Source organism: Pseudophryne corroboree, chromosome 2, assembly GCF_028390025.1.
Source record: "Pseudophryne corroboree isolate aPseCor3 chromosome 2, aPseCor3.hap2, whole genome shotgun sequence".
In the NCBI taxonomy this organism is placed as follows: Eukaryota; Metazoa; Chordata; class Amphibia; order Anura; family Myobatrachidae; genus Pseudophryne; species Pseudophryne corroboree.
This window is the reverse complement of record NC_086445.1, coordinates 15,595,575-15,619,449: the sequence shown is the minus strand read 5'-3', so window position 1 is coordinate 15,619,449 and position 23,875 is coordinate 15,595,575. Positions and strand designations below refer to the sequence as shown.

The window sequence follows — 23,875 nt, the reverse complement described above, 5'->3', positions numbered from 1 at the left end:
TATATAGAATCTGAATCTCGCGAGAATCTGACCGCGGGATGATGACGTTCGGGCGCGCTCGGGTTAACCGAGCAAGGCGGGAGGATCTGAGCCTGCTTGGAACCGTGTAAAAAAAGGTGAAGTTCGGATCCCGACGAACAGAACCTGCTCATCACTAATATATATATATAGAATATATATATATATATATATAATTAATATATATAATATATATATATATATATATATATATATATAATCTTTTATTATTTTTTCACTCATGCATTCTGCTTAGGGAACTGTGGGATGTCAGTGGGGCAGAAGATAGTTCCTGGCATCCATAGATCACAAGCGCATCATTCCCAAGGTAGCTGCTCCGGTTATTTTTATGGTGTATGTGTACTATCCCTGTGTCTGAGAAGCAGTGACCCATTTAATGCACTAGGAGGCGCCACCTGCCTTTATTTTACCACAGAAATTCCAGCTATTTGGAATATAGGATTTGGTGTGCGGCTCAGGTTAGGGATGGCCTTTGGTGTGCCTACCATCGATGGAGAACCGGCATGTTTCCATTGATGGTTGCATACTATGCAGTAGATGACCATTGATGGTTACATGCCGTCGATGGTGGGAAACCAGCTGGTTCTATCCCCTTCGATGGCAAAACTATTCAACATTGATCATAAACCATCGATGCTTTTAAATTGTTGATAGTTGATGGCCATCCCTACCTCAGGATTCCTGCGGATTTATACACTGGATCCTGGGTGTTCCCACGAGCGCTCGTTTCTCAGTCACATGATACTGTACATAAGGATGGAAACCTCTGATCAGAATACACAGAAATATACGTGCGTTTATTAGTGATTTCTATTTGTCTATGTGCATACAGTACAGCGGTTTGGCATTAACCAATCTCATTTTCTTTCGTATTACGAACATTAAATTGGAAAATTAGAATAATGGCATCAATTCAAGTATAAAAACGGATCCAGAGTCCTGGAAGAATCCGGATTCACACAGACGCTGACCGTGGGGGTGGCAGAGCATTCACTGCGGCGATCCACACCCGCAACGGGCACACGGAGACCGGTTACCTTCCCGTAACACCAGTGTCACACTCATTTCCTGGGGCTCTTGGCACTGTGGGGCTTATTGCTGCGTATGGATGACATGATCCTATGAATCTGTCCTGGGAGAATAATACATGAGTGTTTCCGAGGGCGCAGGCTCCGCCCCTGGAATGAGATGAATTACGGTAGGATTCCGCTCCTGGGGCGTATGCTGCAGGTCAGTGCAACACCTTTACAATGCTCTTATATGGAGGCCGACAATATACCGGACATTGCATCTGCTTTCCGATACAGGGATTCCGCCATAGCGCTCTGTATTCAGCACCAATATAACGTATATTATACCGTACAAGTCCCCCTATTTATCAATGAGTCATAAATGTGAGTGATAAATTGCACCAGCCAATCACCTCCTACCTAGCGTGTGACATGGAAGTTAGGAGCTGATTGGCTGGTGCAATTTATCACTCACAGTGAAATGTATCACTCATTAATAAATAAGGGCAAAGGAGTGTTTCATGTAAATTGCGAAGAGAGAAAATATTTAGTGATCAGGTGCGTGCCGTCCCAGCAATGCAACAAACCAGCTGTCTTATGTGGCGCTCGCTAGCCCGGGGGCTGCCGCGCGTGTGGCGCTCGCTAGCCCGGGGGCTGCCGCGCGTGTGGCGCTCGCTAGCCCGGGGGCTGCCGCGCGTGTGGCGCTCGCTAGCCCGGGGGCTGCCGCGCGTGTGGCGCTCGCTAGCCCGGGGGCTGCCGCGCGTGTGACGCTCGCTAGCCCGGGGGCTGCCGCGCGTGTGGCGCTCGCTAGCCCGGGGGCTGCCGCGCGTGTGGCGCTCGCTAGCCCGGGGGCTGACACGCGTGATTCTAAGCAGAAAACACTATAATGCTATATAAACTAGGCATAGCCCCTACACATCCCAGCATGCCCTAACAGCCAAACTATGGCAGAGTATGCTGGGATGTGTAGTTCCACAACAGTTGGAGAGCCACACATTACCTACGCCTGTTCTGTACGGATGTAAATCTTCACGTGTGCACCCCCTTGTGGTCATTAGTATACTTTGCACTGATTGGAGCATGGCTTAGCACCGGTTCCATCACTGACTATTGGGCTGAGACTAATTGTCAGTCATTTGGCTGATGAGATCCGTTCGGTGAGACCTGATTTGTAGAATGAGACATTGTGGTGATTATCCTGCGGAACCAGTATTCCCAGTGATCAGATTAGGCGCTGGTCCCACTCACTCCGCTTCCCGCCAGCCAGACTTTGTGTTTCAATATGGAGTCACTGCAGCCATAACTTGAGGTTGTCCTAGCCAGCGGTTTCCATGATAGAGCCATGGCCTGGTCCGCACAACGTCTCCATCCATCGGGAAAAACCCACAGAGACCTTCAGGTCCTACAATCGGTAAACAATTCCACGCCGCTGTCTCTGACGGCCGGTGCTCTGCGGAGGAAGGAAGAAGTGAAGGTGGGAAAGGATATGTACATGGGATTAGGGAAACTCTCAGGAGATATCAGCCAGGCGGACCCATCTCCTGGCCCGTGGAGCCTACCACGTCCGGCCCACGCTGGCAGTGGTCAGCATTGTCAGGGAGATAATCCCTGCGCTCTCCTGATAAATGAGGTATTGGTGAACGTCCGCTCTGCCCGTCAGACCTCGCTGGTGCCCTCACTCAGCCAAACGGGGTCGTTGAAGTCTTGGTCCGTCAAGTTCACGGTGTAGGGGACATCGATGATGGAGCTGGTCTGGTCGCGCTGCCCACTGGATGTGCGCCAGGAGTTGAGAGGGCGAATGGAATTCTTGAATCTCTGGGGAGAGAAAGACAAACATCAGACAAGGGGGGGGGGGGTTTGTAGTTATCCATTGCCCACTGAGACAGTACTGGGCATAACATGAATCGGGGAACGGCTGAGGGACGCTGGAGACCATGATTAAATGTTGCTAGGTCTGTGGTTGTTAGGGGGAGCCCCTCCAAAAAATAGAGCTTCATACACGTCACAATATACAGGTCATTAGGATAACGGCCCTTGCCACGCCCTGTATGCACATTATACCACCCTATCTACTCACGTCCAGCAGCGTCCCGGACTGGCGGAAGATTGCCACCCCAGCCCAGATGGGAATCTGGATGCAGCACAGAGAGCCCATACATATACCCAGCGCCTTGCCCCAGCGGGGGTACTCGTAGCGGCCGTAGCGCAGCGGGGTGTTATACATTTCCAGGAAGATGTAGAACAGAATAAACTGGGGAGACATCAGAAATAACTGGTTATTACAGAACATCTGTGCCGGAACAGGAGCGTAATAATCTACTGACATTATATATCGCAGAGAGGCAAGCACTAACTCTCCGCCCATACAGACATCGGTATAATAACCGCAGCGGAATATGGCGCAGACTGCATGTAACGCAGGTAGGGGGAACCTCACAGCCGGCTGCGCCATTACCCACCGACAATCACCGCATCGTGTTTAGAAATTCCTAGAATAAGGTCAATAGAGTCACAATGTAATCTCTGGAACTAATATCGGAGCGGTCAGTTATAAATCAAAAACATTGAATACTAAATTTAATCTCAAACGTAAATTTTAAGAAAAATAAAATAATACATTTGCAATGACAGAATAATGCGATGAGTTTGTTAGACACTATCTGCCTGTAATGTACTCTTATCTCACATAGGCTGGGATTTGTGGTTCCACATGTCGGGGTCAGTCACCCGGACCTCACCGCCATGTTTGGCTTTATAGAAGGTAGTTATAACCAGAATAAATTAGGGAGTTCCTGGGAGAGAGACTTTTATTCCAGTGCTGGTCCCCATATGGGTCTCCCCCAGCCTGCATATTAGGAGAGCTGTGTCCTGTACAGAAATCCGGCCCAGGAGAGGTCTAGCCTGACCTGTGCCTGATAATCACCTCTGAGTCTTCTCCTGTGCTGCACCCATAGAGATCCCTGCCCGCTGAGACTCTCTCCCACCCTGCATATTAGGAGAGCTGTGTCCTGTACAGGAATCCGGCCCAGGAGAGCTCTAGCCTGACCTGCGCCTGATAATCACCTCTGAGTCTTCTCCTGTGCTGCACCCATAGAGATCCCTGCCCGCTGAGACTCTCCCCCACCCTGCATATTAGGAGAGCTGTGTCCTGTACAGGAATCCGGCCCAGGAGAGCTCTAGCCTGACCTGCGCCTGATAATCACCTCTGAGTCTTCTCCTGTGCTGCACCCATAAAGATCCCTGCCCGCTGAGACTCTCTCCCACCCTGCATATTAGGAGAGCTGTGTCCTGTACAGGAATCCGGCCCAGGAGAGCTCTAGCCTGACCTGCGCCTGATAATCACCTCTGAGTCTTCTCCTGTGCTGCACCTATAGAGATCCCTGCCCGCTGAGACTCTCCCCCACCCTGCATATTAGGAGAGCTGTGTCCTGTACAGGAATCCGGCCCAGGAGAGGTCTAGCCTAACCTGTGCCTGATAATCACCTCTGAGTCTTCTCCTGTGCTGCACCCATAAAGATCCCTGCCCGCTGAGACTCTCCCCCACCCTGCATATTAGGAGAGCTGTGTCCTGTACAGAAATCCGGCCCAGGAGAGGTCTAGCCTAACCTGTGCCTGATAATCACCTCTGAGTCTTCTCCTGTGATGCACCCATAGAGATCCCTGCCCGCTGAGACTCTCCCCCACACCGACAGCCGAGATGCTAGCCCATCTTTTCGGTACTGCTTCCTGCTTCACCTCATTAAGAGACACCCCCAGCACTATGCAGCAATGAGAGGGCCACTTACCAGCAGCAGGACGGGTGTGCAGAAGACCCAGCACACCTTAAAATACACAAGGATTTTGGTGCTCCAGGAGGGGCATCTAGAGACCATGTCCACAATATCCTGGCAGAACTGGTTCACACCTGAGGGGCAGATAAAACACATGAGACATCTATACACGAGGGTGATCACAGAGTTTACATGTATGTAATAGCACAACTCATCCCCATAATGTGTCTGTACGTGAAGGTCAGATTCCACATATGGAACAAAACAGATGGACTGGTCAAAGGTGATCAAATAAAGAAGAAACTTTACCACCAAGTATTAAGTCTACTACAGCCATGGAGTAACAGAGGCGTTGTAGTCATCGCAACATGATGGACAACCCTGAGAACAAATCTGTCCTAGCGGAACCTCACATTGTGTATACATTGTACAAGAGAGACGTAATGCTACTGCCTCCATTCCCCTCCTCACATCATGTCACTGCCCCTGTCACATGCAGCCCTGTCCTCACTGACACATCACTCATCTCCTGATATACTCTGTGCTGCTGGGGACCCTGCTCCTCCCACTATATAACTCTCAGTCTGTGACTTCCTGCTGCCTCCATTCCCCTCCTCACATCATGTCACTGCCCCTGTCACATGCAGCCCTGTCCTCACTGACACATCACTCATCTCCTGATGTACTCTGTGCTGCTGGGAACCCTGCTCCTCCCACTATATAACTCTCAGTCTGTGGCTTCCTGCTGCCTCCATTCCCCTCCTCACATCATGTCACTGCCCCTGTCACATGCAGCCCTGTCCTTACTGACACATCACTCATCTCCTGATATACTCTGTGCTGCTGGGGGCACTGCTCCTTCCACTATATAACTCTCAGTCTGTGGCTTCCTGCTGCCTCCATTCCCCCCCCCCCCCTCACATCATGTCACTGCCCCTGTCACATGCAGCCCTGTCCTCACTGACACATCACTCATCTCCTGATATACTCTGTGCTGCTGGGGACCCTGCTCCTTCCACTATATAACTCTCTGTCTGTGGCTTCCTGCTGCCTCCATTCCCCTCCTCACATCATGTCACTGCCCCTGTCACATGCAGCCCTGTCCTCACTGACACATCCCTCATCTCCTGATATACTCTGTGCTGCTGGGGACCCTTCTCCTCCCACTATATAACTCTCAGTCTGTGGCTTCCTGCTGCCTCCATTCCCCTCCTCACATCATGTCACTGCCCCTGTCACATGCAGCCCTGTCCTCACTGACACATCACTCATCTCCTGATATACTCTGTGCTGCTGGAGACCCTGCTCCTCCCACTATATAACTCTCAGTCTGTGGCTTTCTGCTGCCTCCATTCCCCTCCTCACATCATGTCACTGCCCCTGTCACATGCAGCCCTGTCCTCACTGACACATCACTCATCTCCTGATATACTCTGTGCTGCTGGGGACCCTTCTCCTCCCACTATATAACTCTCAGTCTGTGGCTTCCTGCTGCCTCCATTCCCCTCCTCACATCATGTCACTGCCCCTGTCACATGCAGCCCTGTCCTCACTGACACATCACTCATCTCCTGATATACTCTGTGCTGCTGGGGACCCTGCTCCTCCCACTATATAACTCTCAGTCTGTGGCTTCCTGTTGCCTTCATTCTCCTCCTCATATTTACACCTAACTCCTAATCAGACCAAGCTCTATTCTGTGGTATTGCATGTGGAGCCATGGATACAAATGTGGCCCAGAAGGAATACATATGATTTACCTGCAGATGGGATACCGGCTGTCAGTATACTGTACAGTGGCTCCCGTCTGTCGGAAAATCCGGCAGCGAGTCCCCTCGTGGGCTTGCTGCGATCACCACGCTTCAGGCCCGATGGTTTGCTTGACTCGCCACAGGTTATATTCACATTCAGTTGGTGGCGTGGACCCACCAACTGAGTGGAAATATCCTGCGTTTGTTAGCATTCCGACCGGCGGCATTTCAGCAGCTGTCGAGATTCCGGCGTCGGTCTTCTGAAAGCCGGGATCTCAACAGCCGGTATATTAACTGCATCCTGCCCAGAAATCAGGAAACCATGAATGTAAAGCCAGGGCTGATGCCACCTCAAGCATAACCATCTCCCCCTCTGGTCCTGCACCCATTATTCAGGGACAGGATGAGACCACACTGAGGCCTCCATCTCCACTAATCGTTTATTGTATGGATTAGAGATGGCTATGGATGCACTGTGACCAGTCAGTCCATGTACTCACCATAGAAGAAGGCTATACCGAGGCACATGAAGAGAGTGATGATGATGAGGCCAAAGCTGGTGCTGTAGGAATCTATCAGGGTGAACCAGTAAATGCCGCCCTGTGGAGAGAGAGAAGAGTCTAGTAGGGTTATCACTTCATTAATAAATACCAGTCTCATCAACCTACCCCAGCCTATCCAGTTCATGACCTTCAGTTCTCTCCTCCATGATTAGCAGCCTCATGAGATACCCAGGTCAAGGTTTCAGAGTGTAACCTCTCTCATAAGTAGAAGCCCATTATATATCCCAGGCCCCTCATCTCCTGGTATATTCTATAAGGTCTTTCCTCAGTGACCAGGAGCAGCCCCATCATATATCCCAGCCCCCTCATCTCCTGGTACATTCTCTGCGGTGTCTCCTCAGTGACCATCAGCAGCCCCATCATATATCCAAGCCCCCTCATCTCCTGGTATATTCTCTAGGGTCTTTCCTCAGTGACCAGGAGCAGCCCCATCATATATCCCAGCACCCTCATTTCCTGGTATATTCTCTGAGGTGTCTCAGTGACCATCAGCAGCCCCATCATATATCCCAATCCCCTCATCTCCTGGTATATTCTCTGCAGTCTCTCCTCAGTGACCATCAGCAGCTCCATCATATATCCCAGCCCCCTCATCTCCTGGTATATTCTCTGCGGTGTCTCCTCAGTGACCATCAGCAGCCCCATCATATATCCCAGCCCCCTCATCTCCTGGTATATTCTCTGTGGTGTCTCCTCAGTGACCATCAACAGCCCATCATATATCCCAACCCTCTCATCTCCTGGAATATTCTCTGCAGTCTCTCCTCAGTGACCATCAGCAGCCCCATCATATATCCCAGCCCCCTCATCTCCTGGTATATTCTCTAGGGTCTTTCCTCAGTGACCAGGAGCAGCCCCATCATATATCCCAGCACCCTCATTTCCTGGTATATTCTCTGTGGTGTCTCCTCAGTGACCATCAGCAGCCCCATCATATATCCCAACCCCCTCATCTCCTGGTATATTCTCTGCAGTCTCTCCTCAGTGACCATCAGCAGCCCTATCATATATCCCAGCACCCTCATCTCCTGGTACATTCTCTGGTGTATTCTCAGTGACCAGGAGTAGCCCCATTATATATCCCAGCCGCCTCATCTCCTGGTACATTCTCTGCAGTGTCTCCTCAGTGACCATCAGCAGCCCCATCATATATCCCAACCCCCTCATCTCCTGGTATATTCTCTGCAGTCTCTCCTCAGTGACCATCAGCAGCTCCATCATATATCCCAGCCCCCTCATCTCCTGGTATATTCTCTGCGGTGTCTCCTCGGTGACCATCAGCAGCCCCATCATATATCCCAGCCCCCTCATCTCCTGGTATATTCTCTGCAGTCTCTCCTCAGTGACCATCAGCAGCTCCATCATATATCCCAACCCCCTCATCTCCTGGTATATTCTCTGTGGTGTATTCTCAGTGACCAGGAGTAGCCCCATCATATATCCCAGCCGCCTCATCTCCTGGTACATTCTCTGCAGTGTATCCTCAGTGACCATCAGCAGACCCATCATATATCCCAGCCCCCTCATCTCCTGGTACATTCTCTGCAGTGTATCCTCAGTGACCATCAGCAGCCCCATCATATATCCCAGCCCCCTCATCTCCTGGTATATTCTCTAGGGTCTTTCCTCAGTGACCAGGAGCAGCCCCATCATATATCCCAGCACCCTCATTTCCTGGTATATTCTCTGAGGTGTCTCAGTGACCATCAGCAGCCCCATCATATATCCCAACCCCCTCATCTCCTGGTATATTCTCTGCAGTCTCTCCTCAGTGACCATCAGCAGCTCCATCATATATCCCAGCCCCCTCATCTCCTGGTATATTCTCTGCGGTGACTCCTCAGTGACCATCAGCAGCCCCATCATATATCCCAGCCGCCTCATCTCCTGGTACATTCTCTGCAGTGTATCCTCAGTGACCATCAGTAGCCCCATCATATATCCCAGCCCCCTCATCTCCTGGTATATTCTCTGCAGTCTTTCCTCAGTGACCAGGAGCAGCCCCATCATATATCCCAGCCCCCTCATCTCCTGGTACATTCTCTGCGGTGTCTCCTCAGTGACCATCAGCAGCCCCATCATATATCCAAGCCCCCTCATCTCCTGGTATATTCTCTAGGGTCTTTCCTCAGTGACCAGTAGCAGCCCCATCATATATCCCAGCACCCTCATTTCCTGGTATATTCTCTGTGGTGTCTCCTCAGTGACCATCAGCAGCCCCATCATATATCCCAACCCCCTCATCTCCTGGTATATTCTCTGCAGTCTCTCCTCAGTGACCATCAGCAGCCCTATCATATATCCCAGCACCCTCATCTCCTGGTACATTCTCTGTGGTGTATTCTCAGTGACCAGGAGTAGCCCCATTATATATCCCAGCCGCCTCATCTCCTGGTACATTCTCTGCAGTGTATCCTCAGTGACCATCAGCAGCCCCATCATATATCCCAACCCCCTCATCTCCTGGTATATTCTCTGCAGTCTCTCCTCAGTGACCATCAGCAGCTCCATCATATGTCCCAGCCCCCTCATCTCCTGGTATATTCTCTGAGGTGTCTCCTCAGTGACCATCAGCAGCCCCATCATATATCCCAGCCCCCTCATCTCCTGGTATATTCTCTGCAGTCTCTCCTCAGTGACCATCAGCAGCCCTATCATATATCCCAGCACCCTCATCTCCTGGTACATTCTCTGTGGTGTATTCTCAGTGACCAGGAGTAGCCCCATTATATATCCCAGCCGCCTCATCTCCTGGTACATTCTCTGCAGTGTATCCTCAGTGACCATCAGCAGACCCATCATATATCCCAGCCCCCTCATCTCCTGGTACATTCTCTGCGGTGTCTCCTCAGTGACCATCAGCAGACCCATCATATATCCAAGCCCCCTCATCTCCTGGTATATTCTCTAGGGTCTTTCCTCAGTGACCAGGAGCAGCCCCATCATATATCCCAACCCCCTCATCTCCTGGTATATTCTCTGCAGTCTCTCCTCAGTGACCATCAGCAGCTCCATCATATATCCCAGCCCCCTCATCTCCTGGTATATTCTCTGCGGTGTCTCCTCAGTGACCATCAGCAGCCCCATCATATATCCCAGCCGCCTCATCTCCTGGTACATTCTCTGCAGTGTCTCCTCAGTGACCATCAGCAGCCCCATCATATATCCCAACCCCCTCATCTCCTGGTATATTCTCTGCAGTCTCTCCTCAGTGACCATCAGCAGCCCTATCATATATCACAGCACCCTCATCTCCTGGTATATTCTCTAGGGTCTTTTCTCAGTGATCAGGAGCAGCCCCATCATATATCCCAGCCGCCTCATCTCCTGGTACATTCTCTGCAGTGTATCCTCAGTGACCATCAGCAGACCCATCATATATCCAAGCCCCCTCATCTCCTGGTATATTCTCTAGGGTCTTTCCTCAGTGACCAGGAGCAGCCCCATCATATATCCCAGCACCCTCATTTCCTGGTATATTCTCTGAGGTGTCTCAGTGACCATCAGCAGCCCCATCATATATCCCAACCCCCTCATCTCCTGGTATATTCTCTGCAGTCTCTCCTCAGTGACTATCAGCAGCTCCATCATATATCCCAGCCCCCTCATCTCCTGGTATATTCTCTGCGGTGTCTCCTCAGTGACCATCAGCAGCCCCATCATATATCCCAGCCGCCTCATCTCCTGGTACATTCTCTGCAGTGTATCCTCAGTGACCATCAGCAGACCCATCATATATCCCAGCCCCCTCATCTCCTGGTATATTCTCTAGGGTCTTTCCTCAGTGACCAGGAGCAGCCCCATCATATATCCCAGCACCCTCATTTCCTAGTATATTCTCTGAGGTGTCTCAGTGACCATCAGCAGCCCCATCATATATCCCAACCCCCTCATCTCCTGGTATATTCTCTGCAGTCTCTCCTCAGTGACCATCAGCAGCTCCATCATATATCCCAGCCCCCTCATCTCCTGGTATATTCTCTGCGGTGTCTCCTCAGTGAACATCAGTAGCCCCATCATATATCCCAGCCCCCTCATCTCCTGGTATATTCTCTGCAGTCTCTCCTCAGTGACCATCAGCAGCTCCATCATATATCCCAGCCCCCTCATCTCCTGGTATATTCTCTGCGGTGTCTCCTCAGTGACCATCAGCAGCCCTATCATATATCCCAGCACCCTCATCTCCTGGTACATTCTCTGTGGTGTATTCTCAGTGACCAGGAGTAGCCCCATTATATATCCCAGCCGCCTCATCTCCTGGTACATTCTCTGCAGTGTCTCCTCAGTGACCATCAGCAGCCCCATCATATATCCCAACCCCCTCATCTCCTGGTATATTCTCTGCAGTCTCTCCTCAGTGACCATCAGCAGCCCTATCATATATCCCAGCACCCTCATCTCCTGGTATATTCTCTGTGGTGTCTCCTCAGTGATCATCAGCAGCCCCATCATATATCCCAGCACCCTCATTTCCTGGTATATTCTCTGCAGTCTCTCCTCAGTGACCATCAGCAGCCCTATCATATATCCCAGCACCCTCATCTCCTGGTATATTCTCTAGGGTCTTTTCTCAGTGATCAGGAGCAGCCCCATCATATATCCCAGCCGCCTCATCTCCTGGTACATTCTCTGCAGTGTATCCCCAGTGACCATCAGCAGACCCATCATATATCCCAGCCCCCTCATCTCCTGGTACATTCTCTGCGGTGTCTCCTCAGTGACCATCAGCAGACCCATCATATATCCAAGCCCCCTCATCTCCTGGTATATTCTTTAGGGTCTTTCCTCAGTGACCAGGAGCAGCCCCATCATATATCCCAGCACCCTCATTTCCTGGTATATTCTCTGAGGTGTCTCAGTGACCATCAGCAGCCCCATCATATATCCCAACCCCCTCATCTCCTGGTATATTCTCTGCAGTCTCTCCTCAGTGACCATCAGCAGCTCCATCATATATCCCAGCCCCCTCATCTCCTGGTATATTCTCTGCGGTGTCTCCTCAGTGATCATCAGCAGCCCCATCATATATCCCAGCCCCCTCATCTCCTGGTATATTCTCTGTGGTGTCTCCTCAGTGACCATCAACAGCCCCATCATATATCCCAACCCCCTCATCTCCTGGTATATTCTCTAGGGTCTTTTCTCAGTGACCAGGAGCAGCCCCATCATATATCTCAGCCCCCTCATCTCCTGGTACATTCTCTGCAGTGTCACCTCAGTGACCATCAGCAGTCCCATCATATATCCCAACCCCCTCAACTCCTGGTACATTCTCTGTGGTGTATTCTCAGTGACCAGGAGCAGCCCCATCATATATCCCAGCCCCCTCATCTCCTGGTATATTCTCTGTAGTGTCTCCTCTGTGACCAGCAGCCTCATATATCAAAGCCCCCTCATCTCCTGGTATATTATCTGCGGTGTCTCCTCAGTGACCATCAGCAGCCCATCATATATCCCAACCCTCTCATCTCCTGGAATATTCTCTGTGGTGTCTCCTCAGTGACCATCAGCAGCCTCATCATATATCCCAGCCCCCTCATCTCCTGGAATATTCTCTGTGGTGTCTCCTCAGTGACCATCAGCAGCCCCATCATATATCCCAGCCCCCTCATCTCCTGGAATATTCTCTGTGGTGTCTCCTCAGTGACCATCAGCAGCCCCATCATATATCCCAGCCCCCTCATCTCCTGGAAAATTCTCTGTGGTGTCTCCTCAGTGACCATCAATAGCCCCATCATATATCCCAGCCGCCTCATCTCCTGGTATATTCTCTGGAGTCTTTCCTCAGTGACCAGCAGCAGCCCCATCATATATCCCAGACCCTCATCTCCTGGTACTTTCTCTGGGGTCTTACCTCAGTGACCTGCAGCCCCATCATATATCCCAGCCCCCTCATCTCCTGGTATATTCTCTGGGGTCTCACCTCAGTGACCAGCAGCAGCCCCATCAGGTAGAAGAAGAAACATAGAGCTCCCAGGAACATTGCCTTCCGCTTCCATTCCTTGAGATATGGGACCTCATCCAATACGGCCGTGACGATCCCCTCCATGTTCCCAAACTGATTGGGGAGAGAGAGCATGGAGTATGAGACACAGAGGCCAGCCCCGCCAGACCCCCTCTAAATGTATACAAGGGATAGAGCAATGATGTGTGTGATGTATAACAGAGGTCACTCACTCCCCATAGTAGACATCAGACAACTCCTCACTTACTGGCCAAGATCCTACTGCTACTGTGTGGTATATAATATATACCCAATGGGGACTCGGGTAAGAAGACAGTGGGCCACCAGCCAGGCAGCCATATGTATAGGCATACATTACTCTAAGGTTATTAACATTATAATATATCAGATACAGTAAGTCACTTTCTAGTAGCCGAGTTTCTCACAGTTTATAGGAGTGATACAGCAATGCTTCACAAAAGCCTCTGAGAGCTCTTTTCTGAGGTTGTATGTGGAGAGCATGTAGTTCTCAGCGTTCACTCACTGGGGTTTATTTACTAATATTCGTGTTTTTGCCGTTTTTAAGGGTGTTTGAACTCGAATGGTATCGGGTGCATTTTACTGCAACTTTTTGAATCCTGATACGGTTATTCACTAAGCTGCCGAGTTTTGCACAATCGTCAATCGTTTTTTCCGATGTCGATGTGATTCGTAATATCAGGCAGTGTTTTACGGGAGTGATGAGTAAAACACTGCCTGACAAAACACAAGGAATCCCGGCCGGATCTGTGAGATCCGTGCAGGGCTTCATTGTGTACCTTAAAAAGTTGATTAAAGTCTTAAAAAATCAGAAAAAAATTGCGTGGGGTTCCCCCTCCTAAGCATAACCAGCCTCGGGCTCTTTGAGCCGGTCCTGGTTGAAAAAATATGGTGAAAAAAATGACAGGGGTTCCCCCATATTTAATCAACCAGCACCGGGCTCTGCGCCTGGTTCTGGTTCCAAAAATACGGGGGACAAAAAGCGTAGGGGTCCCCCGTATTTTTTAAACCAGCACCGGGCTCCACTAGCTGGGGAGATAATGCCACAGCCGGGGGACACTTTGATATCGGTCCCTGCGGCCGTGCCATTAAGACCACAACTAGTCACCACTGGCCGGGGTACCCTGGAGGAGTGGGGACCCCTTCAATCAAGAGGTCCCCCCCCCTCCAGCCACCCAAGGGCCAGGGGTGAAGCCCGAGGCTGTCCCCCCCATCCAAGGGCGGCGGATGGGGGGCTGATAGCCTTGTGAGAAATGGTGAATATTGTTTTTAGTAGCAGTACTACAAGTCCCAGCAAGCCTCCCCCGCAAGCTGGTACTTGGAGAACCACAAGTACCAGCATGCGGTGGAAAACCGGGCCCGCTGGTACCTGTAGTACTACTACTAAAAAAATACCCCAATAAAAACAGGACACACACACACACACACAGTGACAGTACAACTTTATTACATACATGCACACCAACATACACACATACTTACCTATGTTCCCACGAGGCTCGGTCCTCTTCTCCATGTAGAATCCTAGGAGTATCTGTGAAAAAAAATTATACTCACATAATCCAGTGTACCTTCTGTTCTTTGTATAATCCACGTACTTGGCAAAATAATAAAACGGAAACCCGACCACGCACTGAAAGGGGCCCCATGTTTACACATGGGACCCCTTTCCCCGACTGCCAGGACCCCCCCTGACTCCTGTCAAAGAGGGTCCCTTCAGCCAATCAGGGAGCGCCACGTAGTGGCACTCTCCTGATTGGCTGTGTGCTCCTGTAGTGTCTGTCAGGCAGCACACGGCACAGATACAATGTAGCGCCTATGCGCTCCATTGTAGCCAATGGTGGGAACTTTGCGGTCAGCGGTTGACCAAAAGTAACCTCACCGCTGACCGCAAAGTTCCCACCATTGGCTACAATGGAGCGCATAGGCGCTACATTGTATCTGTGCCGTGTGCTGCCTGACAGACACTACAGGAGCACACAGCCAATCAGGAGAGTGCCACGACGTGGCGCTCCCTGATTGGCTGAAGGGACCCTCTTTGACAGGAGTCAGGGGGGGTCCTGGCAGTCGGGGAAAGGGGTCCCATGTGTAAACATGGGGCCCCTTTCAGTGCGTGGTCGGGTTTCCGTTTTATTATTTTGCCAAGTACGTGGATTATACAAAGAACAGAAGGTATACTGGATTATGTGAGTATAATTTTTTTCACAGGTACCCCTAGGATTCTACATGGAGAAGAGGACCGAGCCTCGTGGGAACATAGGTAAGTATGTGTGTATGTTGGTTTGCATGTATGTAATAAAGTTGTACTGTCACGGTGTGTGTGTCCTGTTTTTATTGGGGTATTTTTTTAGTAGTAGCACTACAGGTACCAGCGGGCCCGGTTTTCCACTGCATGCTGGTACTTGTGGTTCTCCAAGTACCAGCTTGCGGGGGAGGCTTGCTGGGACTTGTAGTACTGCTACTAAAAACAATATTCACAATTTCTCACAAGGCTATCAGCCCCCCATCCGCCGCTCAAAGAGCCCGAGGCTGGTTATGCTTAGGAGGGGGGACCCCATGCAAAAAAAAATTCTGATTTTACACTAAACAGACCCTTTCCCATAGATAACCATGCACAGATCTCACTGATCCGTGCATGGTTATCCAAACTCGACTGGAAAAATCAGGTCTATTTTATTGCTGCTTTTTTTAACGAATCGAAAAAAAACAGACCCGCACTTGAGCACTCAGAAACTAACACCCAAATACGAATGAATAGTTAATGCCCGTATTCTATGAAATAACAGCCGCGTTTGACCGATGGTCTATTCATTCGTATTTCTGAACGTTGTCATTCAAACCATTACGAATAGACCAGACACTGCCGAGATTGATGCTTAGTGAATTCCCGGATTGGGACTTAGAAAAAAAAAACACAAATCGGCCAAACTCGGATTTTTAGTAAATACTAGCCACTGAGTCTACTTACCAGAGTGTCCACTCCCAGAGTGAAGAGCATCAGAAAAAACAGGATGGACCAGAAGGCTGAGCCAGGCAATAGAGCAAGGGCTTCTGGGTAAGCAACGAACGCCAGGCCAGGACCTACCAGGACAAAATGGTGGGTTATCCGGACACTGCCAATGTGCGGAACTACAGTATGTATACAGTCTATGTACTGCATTATCTGCACCTCGAACTGTTCGTCAACAAGACAACTCCATGGTGGTGGTGATAATATTAATAATAATTACATAGCGCTTTTCTTCAAAAAGGCTTTCATCCAAATAGTTTAAGATAAGTCCAGGACATTTGGTCCAGGTCGTCTCCTCCATGTATAATGTAATGTGGATTACAGTATAATAACAGAATGGTACATCCCCCAGACATGCGCCTCCTTCATATTAGCTTGGTGACCCAATCCTTCAGGCTGTGAGGCCATCAGGAGAAGACTCATTGATCAGGGACAGACATTCCTGCACTTGTGGTCTCTGGTAGGTTACCTCCATAATACCGTATATCCTGTGTTCTTACCTGAGTCCGCCACCTCTCCCACCGGAACCTTCTTTTTCCAGGCCATGTGACCCAACACAGAGAAAATGGCAAATCCAGCAAAGAAGCTGGTGCAACAGTTCCCGATGGCGATGACCAGCGTGTCCCTGTTGCGACAGATGGGCAGAAGGGTAAGGGCTGGAACACACGGGCCACTGAGAAGCAGCAACAAAACCGCTGCTACAGTCCGAACGTCCCATCCCAGGGAATAATGGAAACACAACTCTACAGGAATGACATAGAATTCTGTAGCAGGATTGAGCCTGGAGGCCCATCCAGCCTGACCCGGGAGGTTTGGTTTCTGGTGTGAGTAAGGTTGTTGGGGCCTGTTTGTTATAGTTGCCTAACATGTCCTATTGCTGGGACTGCTCTGTAGCGGCCAGGAGAGGGTGAGTCCTTCAGTGGGTTCGCTTGGGTTCAGCGCCATGTGTCAGGTGATGGTGAGGGACACAGGTTGGGGCAGGTGGGCTGTAATGGTCTTTGATGTCTAGTAAATCATGGATAACAATCCCATACACTGATATATTATTATATCGCGACTCACCTGATAACGTTGTTATCAAACTTATTGTACGAGGCCATAGACAACAGGCCTCCAAAGCCGATCCCCAGGGAGTAGAATATCTGGGACGCCGCGTCGTTCCACACCTGAAACATAGGGAGCGGAGATCCCACAGATCAATGCATCGTGTTACTGATCAGTGACAGGGGATTATATAACGCCCAATGCAGAGGAGCACATCAGCTGCTTACAGAGGAGGGCGATAGGCTTTATAGTGGGGGAAATATACTGTACATTATAGAGGAAATGTATATATAGGGCAATATGACACCACATGTAAGTCATATATATACATACACTATAGAGAAAGGGTTTGCACAGTGTGAGATATGCAGTACAAGGTAAGTACCTGAGCGCTCCGCAGCCTCTCCCAATCGGCCGACAGGTAGAATCTCACCCCGTCTATAGACCCCTCCAGAGTCGCCCCCCGAATGATGAGTACAATCAGGACGAGGTACGGGAACGTGGCTGTAAAATACACAATCTGGGAGACCGGGGGACAATACATAAGGTGAATAAACCTCGTATGAAGGCCCTGCGTCTAACAATGTGATACAGAGGGATATAATATACAGGGTGACCTCTAGTCCCCATCTCCGAGGGCCACTCACAGGGTGAGGCACCGGGTCAGGGTGATGGGGGAGAGGGGGGGGGTAATATGGGTGATGGGGGTTATTGTGTGATGCAGATAGCGGGAGTGATGTGGTACAGTAAAGGTAACAGCGATAATGGGGCAACTATGACAATATGGGGTGATGGCAAGGATTTGGCTTATGGGGGTGAGACATGACTTGGGTGATTGGCAGGACAGGGATAACAGGGGAGGCAATGGTGAAGACTTGGATACCAGGGTCAGATAATTGGGGTGTCAGGGATAACAAAGGTCAATGATGAGGACTCAGGTCAGATAACGGGGATGATGGAGGCATCAGGGACAATGCAGTAGATGGTGAGGACTTAAATGATGGGGTGACAGGTGTAATAGGGTGAGATGATTTGGGTGATGGATTTGGCAGGGTGACTGGCAGGACAGAGATAATGGTGAAGACTTGGATACCAGGGTCAGATAATTGGGGTGTCAGGGATAACAGAGGTCAATGATGAGGACTCAGGTTAGATAACGGGGATGATGGAGGCATCAGGGACAATGCAGTAGATGGTGAGGACTTAGATGATGGGTTGGATGATGGGGTGACAGGTGTAATAGGGTGAGATTATTTGGGTAATGGATTTGGCAGGGTGACTGGGGTGATTGGCAGGACAGAGATAACAGGGGCAATCGGAATAATGGGGCAACAGTCTCACCTTCCCCGAGCTGCGGATTCCCTTTAAGGTGCAGAGAAAGATGATGATCCAGGCAGCCAGCAGACACAGGGCAAGTTGCCAGCGCACAGGGCCCGGATTACTGAGGCCAGAGCTATGTACAACTCCCAGAACCTTCTCACTGCAACCAGAGGGGGCGCCAGATTACAGAGGGCAGAAATCAGCTATAGGGGTGACTGTTATCTGCCATCTGCCCATACACAGAGCATTATATGGAGTATGATGTATCACTGGTACGCCATGCGATGTGTGGCTGCGCTCAGAGCGGGAAGTTATGGAATATTACCATTGCCGGATAACCCGGATAGTATTAGCGGCGCAAGAGGTTTTGATGGAACATAGCTGCTAACTGAACTGCCACAGATAGCGGACTATAGCATGTCACATAGGGGCCTAGTCATCATCACTGAACGGCCCTTTCACATGCTACAGTGATAATGTCATCTCACCAGGACAGGTTTGGGTTTGGCGATCCGGCCGGCCAAGCATGTCCAGCACAGGCAGTGCACCAAACCGGTTTCCGTGACATGGCATTATCTCCGTTGGGACAGTATAACTGATATGAGGTGCAGTCTAATGGCCATCAGGGAAGCAGCGGTCTACCTGCTCTGGTGGGAAATTAGACTGAAATAGAGAACATTACACATGAGAGGTCTTGTTACCTTACCTACTGAGCCACCCTCATACAGTATATGCTGAAATGTAGACACAACAGATATACGCATACATTAACTCCCGATAACTGAACTTACATTCATATTCATTACATTCCATAAATTATTCCCAGAAAGAGGAAAGACTGGGAAAGCCGCACACAGAAAGGGAAGACAAGGAAAGCTGCACACAGAAGAGGAAGACTGGGAAAGCCGCACACAGAGAGGGAAGACTGGGAAAGCCGCACACAGCGAGGGAAGACTGGGAAAGCCGCACACAGAGAGGGAAAACTGGGAAAGCCGCACACAGAGAGGGAAGACTGGGAAAGCCGCAGACAGAGAGGGAAAGCTGCACACAGAGAATGAAGACTGGGAAAGCCACATACAGAGAGAGAAGACTGGGAAAGCCGCATACATAGAGGGAAAACTGCACACAGAGAATGAAGACTGGGAAAGCTGCACACAGCGAGGGAAGACTGGGAAAGCCGCACACAGCGAGGGAAGACTGGGAAAGCCGCACACAGCGAGGGAAGACTGGGAAAGCCGCACACAGAGAGGGAAGACTAGGAAAGCCGCATACAGAGAGGGAAGACTAGGAAAGCCGCACACAGAGAGGGAAGACTGGGAAAGCCGCACACAGCGAGGGAAGACTGGGAAAGCCGCACACAGCGAGGGAAGACTGGGAAAGCCGCACACAGAGAGGGAAGACTGGGAAAGCCGCATACAGAGAGGGAAGACTAGGAAAGCCGCACACAGAGAGGGAAGACTGGGAAAGCCGCACACAGCGAGGGAAGACTGGGAAAGCCGCACACAGTGAGGGAAGACTGGGAAAGCCGCACACAGAGAGGGAAGATTGGGAAAGCTGCACACAAAGAGGTAATGTTGCGCGCTCACTCACTTCCAGAACGCTTCTGTCGCGCTGAAATGGGACCCATTACTGGAGACATTCTGCAAAACAGACACGCATGTTACTCATGAGACGCATCATACATGTACGATATATACAGTCACAGACATTCCAGGACGTGATCTTACCGCGCAGAGCTGAATATACAGAGGGGACTCACAGGACCAGGGTAGGGGGCTCTGGAATGACTGGCCCAGGTAGTAGAAGGTCCATGCTATAATAACATTATAATATAGAGAGACCAGAGCAGAAACCAGTAGCATCCCAATGCCGATACCTATGGAGAAGAAGAACAATTATACAGAGGCCGGTCCCGGTTCCACCATCACTGGTGTCCTCTCCCTCCTGCTTATATTACAATAATACTACTACTACTACTACTACTACAGAGACCAGTCCCAGTTCCTCCATCACTGGTGTCCTCTCCCTCCTGCTCATATAATAATATTAATACTACTACAGGGACCAGTCCCAGGTTCCTCCATCACTGGTGTCCTCTCCCTCCTGCTCATATAATAATATTAATACTACTACAGGGACCAGTCCCAGTTCCTCCATCACTGGTGTCCTCTCTCTCCTGCTCATATAATAATACTACTACTACTACTACAGAGACCAGTCCCAGGTTCCTCCATCACTGGTGTCCTCTCTCTCCTGCTCATATAATAATAATACTACTACTACTACTACTACAGAGACCAGTCCCAGGTTCCTCCATCACTGGTGTCCTCTCTCTCCTGCTCATATAATAATAATACTACTACTACTGGGACCAGTCCCAGGTTCCTCCATCACTGGTGTCCTCTCCCTCCTGCTCATATAATAATATTAATACTACTACAGAGACCAGTCCCAGGTTCCTCCATCACTGGTGTCCTCTCCCTCCTGCTCATATAATAATATTAATACTACTACAGAGACCAGTCCCAGGTTCCTCCATCACTGGTGTCCTCTCCCTCCTGCTCATATAATAATATTAATACTACTACAGAGACCAGTCCCAGGTTCCTCCATCACTGGTGTCCTCTCCCTCCTGCTCATATAATAATATTAATACTACTACAGAGACCAGTCCCAGGTTCCTCCATCACTGGTGTCCTCTCCCTCCTGCTCATATAATAATATTAATACTACTACTACAGAGACCAGTCCCAGGTTCCTCCATCACTGGTGTCCTCTCCCTCCTGCTCATATAACAATATTAATACTACTACTACAGAGACCAGTCCCAGGTTCCTCCATCACTGGTGTCCTCTCCCTCCTGCTCATATAATAATATTAATACTACTACTACAGAGACCAGTCCCAGGTTCCTCCATCACTGGTGTCCTCTCCCTCCTGCTCATATAATAATATTAATACTACTACAGAGACCAGTCCCAGGTTCCTGCATCACTGGTGTCCTCTCCCTCCTGCTCATATTATAATAATATTAATACTACTACAGAGACCAGTCCCAGGTTCCTCCATCACTGGTGTCCTCTCCCTCCTGCTCATATAATAATATTAATACTACTACAGAGACCAGTCCCAGGTTCCTCCATCACTGGTGTCCTCTCCCTCCTGCTCATATAATAATATTAATACTACTACAGAGACCAGTCCCAGGTTCCTCCATCACTGGTACTGGTACTACTACTGGTACTGGTACTACTACTACTACTGGTACTACTACTACTACTACTACTGGTACTACTACTGGTACTGCTACTGGTACTACTACTACTGGTACTGGTACTACTACTACTACTGGTACTACTACTACTACTGGTACTACTACTGGTACTACTACTACTACTGGTACTACTACTACTACTACTACTACTACTACTACTACTACTACTACTACTACTACTACTGGTACTACTACTGGTACTACTACTGGTACTACTACTACTACTGGTACTGGTACTACTACTACTGGTACTACTACTGGTACTACTACTGGTACTGGTACTACTACTGGTACTACTACTACTACTGGTACTACTACTACTACTGGTACTACTAGAACTACTACTACTGGTACTACTACTGGTACTACTACTACTACTACTACTACTGGTACTACTACTACTGGTACTACTAGAACTACTACTACTGGTACTACTACTGGTACTACTACTACTACTACTACTACTGGTACTACTACTGGTACTACTACTACTACTGGTACTGGTACTACTACTGGTACTACTACTACTACTACTACTGGTACTCTGGTACTACTACTGGTACTACTACTGGTACTACTACTGGTACTACTACTACTACTACTACTGGTACTACTACTACTGGTACTACTACTACTGGTACTACTACTACTGGTACTACTACTGGTACTGGTACTACTACTGGTACTGGTACTACTACTGGTACTACTACTACTACTACTGGTACTACTACTGGTACTACTACTGGTGTCCCCTCCCTTCTGCTCATATAATAATAATAATAATAATAATAATACTACTACTACTACTGAGGCCGGTCCCGAGCTCAAGTCACATACAGGTGTCACACGTTACATAACTGTCACATACAGGTGTCATATGTTACATAACTGTCACATACAGGTGTCACACGTTACATAACTGTCACATACAGGTGTCACACGTTACATAACTGTCACATACAGGTGTCACACGTTACATACTAGTGTCATAAAAGCCCTGTATGTGTTATTCATGTCACACACATCACATAGAAGTGTCACACACGTCACACGAAGGCCCCATATAGGTGTCACACAGATCACGTGAAAATTCCCATCTGTGTTACACGTGTCACATACAGGTCAAATATAGGTAACACATGTCACATACAGTTGTAACACTTCATATGCAGGTGCATTAAACATGTCACATAAATCACATACATGTATCACATAATTGTCACATACAATTGTATGTGACCGTCACATAATGGTCACATACAGGTGTCACACACGTCACTTAATGGTCACATAACGGTCACATACAGGTGTCATACACGTCACATAACTGTCACATACAGGTGTCACACGTCACATAACGGTCACACACGTCACATAACGGTCACATACAAGTGTCACACACGTCACATAACTGTCACATACAGGTGTCACACACATCACATAACTATCACATACAGGTGTCACACACGTCACATACAGGTGTCACACACGTCACATCACGGTCACACACGTCACATAACGGTCACATACAGGTGTCACACACGTCACATAACTGTCACATACAGATGTCACACACATCACACACATCACATACAGGTGTCACACACGTCACATAACGGTCACATACAGGTGTCACACACGTCACATACAGGTGTCACACATGTCACATAACTATCACATACAGGTGTCACACACATCACATAACAGTCACATACAGGTGTCACACACGTCACATAATGGTCACATACAGGTGTCATACACATCACATAATGGTCACATACAGGTGTCCCACGCGTCACATAACTATCACATACAGGTGTCACACACGTCACATAACAGTCACATACAGGTGTCACACACGTCACATAACTGTCACATACAGGTGTCACCCACGCCACATAACGGTCACATACAGGTGTCACACACGCCACATAACGGTCACATACAGGTGTCACACACGCCACATAACGGTCACATACAGGTGTCACACACGTCACATAGTGGTCACATACAGGTGTCACACACACATGTCACATAATGGTCACATACAGGTGTCACACACATCACATAACTGTCACATACAGGTGTCACAAACGTCACATAACGGTCAC

At 49.3% G+C, this 23,875-nt stretch overlaps 1 protein-coding gene across 3 annotated transcripts in view; it reads right to left on the bottom strand.

Moving 5' to 3' along the window:
* Window positions 1–513: 513 nt before the first annotated feature.
* The window catches only part of LOC134993068 (sodium-dependent proline transporter-like), a 131,196-nt gene continuing 107,834 nt past the window's right edge, over window positions 514–23,875 (bottom strand). For all 3 annotated transcript variants that reach the window (XM_063950842.1, XM_063950840.1, XM_063950841.1), the window contains 12 exons: window positions 20,218–20,366; window positions 20,081–20,130; window positions 18,512–18,650; window positions 17,556–17,690; window positions 17,189–17,292; window positions 16,627–16,751; window positions 16,085–16,197; window positions 13,057–13,191; window positions 7,071–7,170; window positions 4,835–4,953; window positions 3,127–3,300; window positions 514–2,864 (listed from right to left, as the gene is read on the bottom strand). In XM_063950842.1, coding sequence (XP_063806912.1) covers window positions 2,706–2,864; window positions 3,127–3,300; window positions 4,835–4,953; window positions 7,071–7,170; window positions 13,057–13,191; window positions 16,085–16,197; window positions 16,627–16,751; window positions 17,189–17,292; window positions 17,556–17,690; window positions 18,512–18,650; window positions 20,081–20,130; window positions 20,218–20,366 — 1,502 coding nt within the window. In that variant the 3' untranslated portion in view covers window positions 514–2,705. The remainder of the gene's footprint in view (window positions 2,865–3,126; window positions 3,301–4,834; window positions 4,954–7,070; window positions 7,171–13,056; window positions 13,192–16,084; window positions 16,198–16,626; window positions 16,752–17,188; window positions 17,293–17,555; window positions 17,691–18,511; window positions 18,651–20,080; window positions 20,131–20,217; window positions 20,367–23,875) is intronic.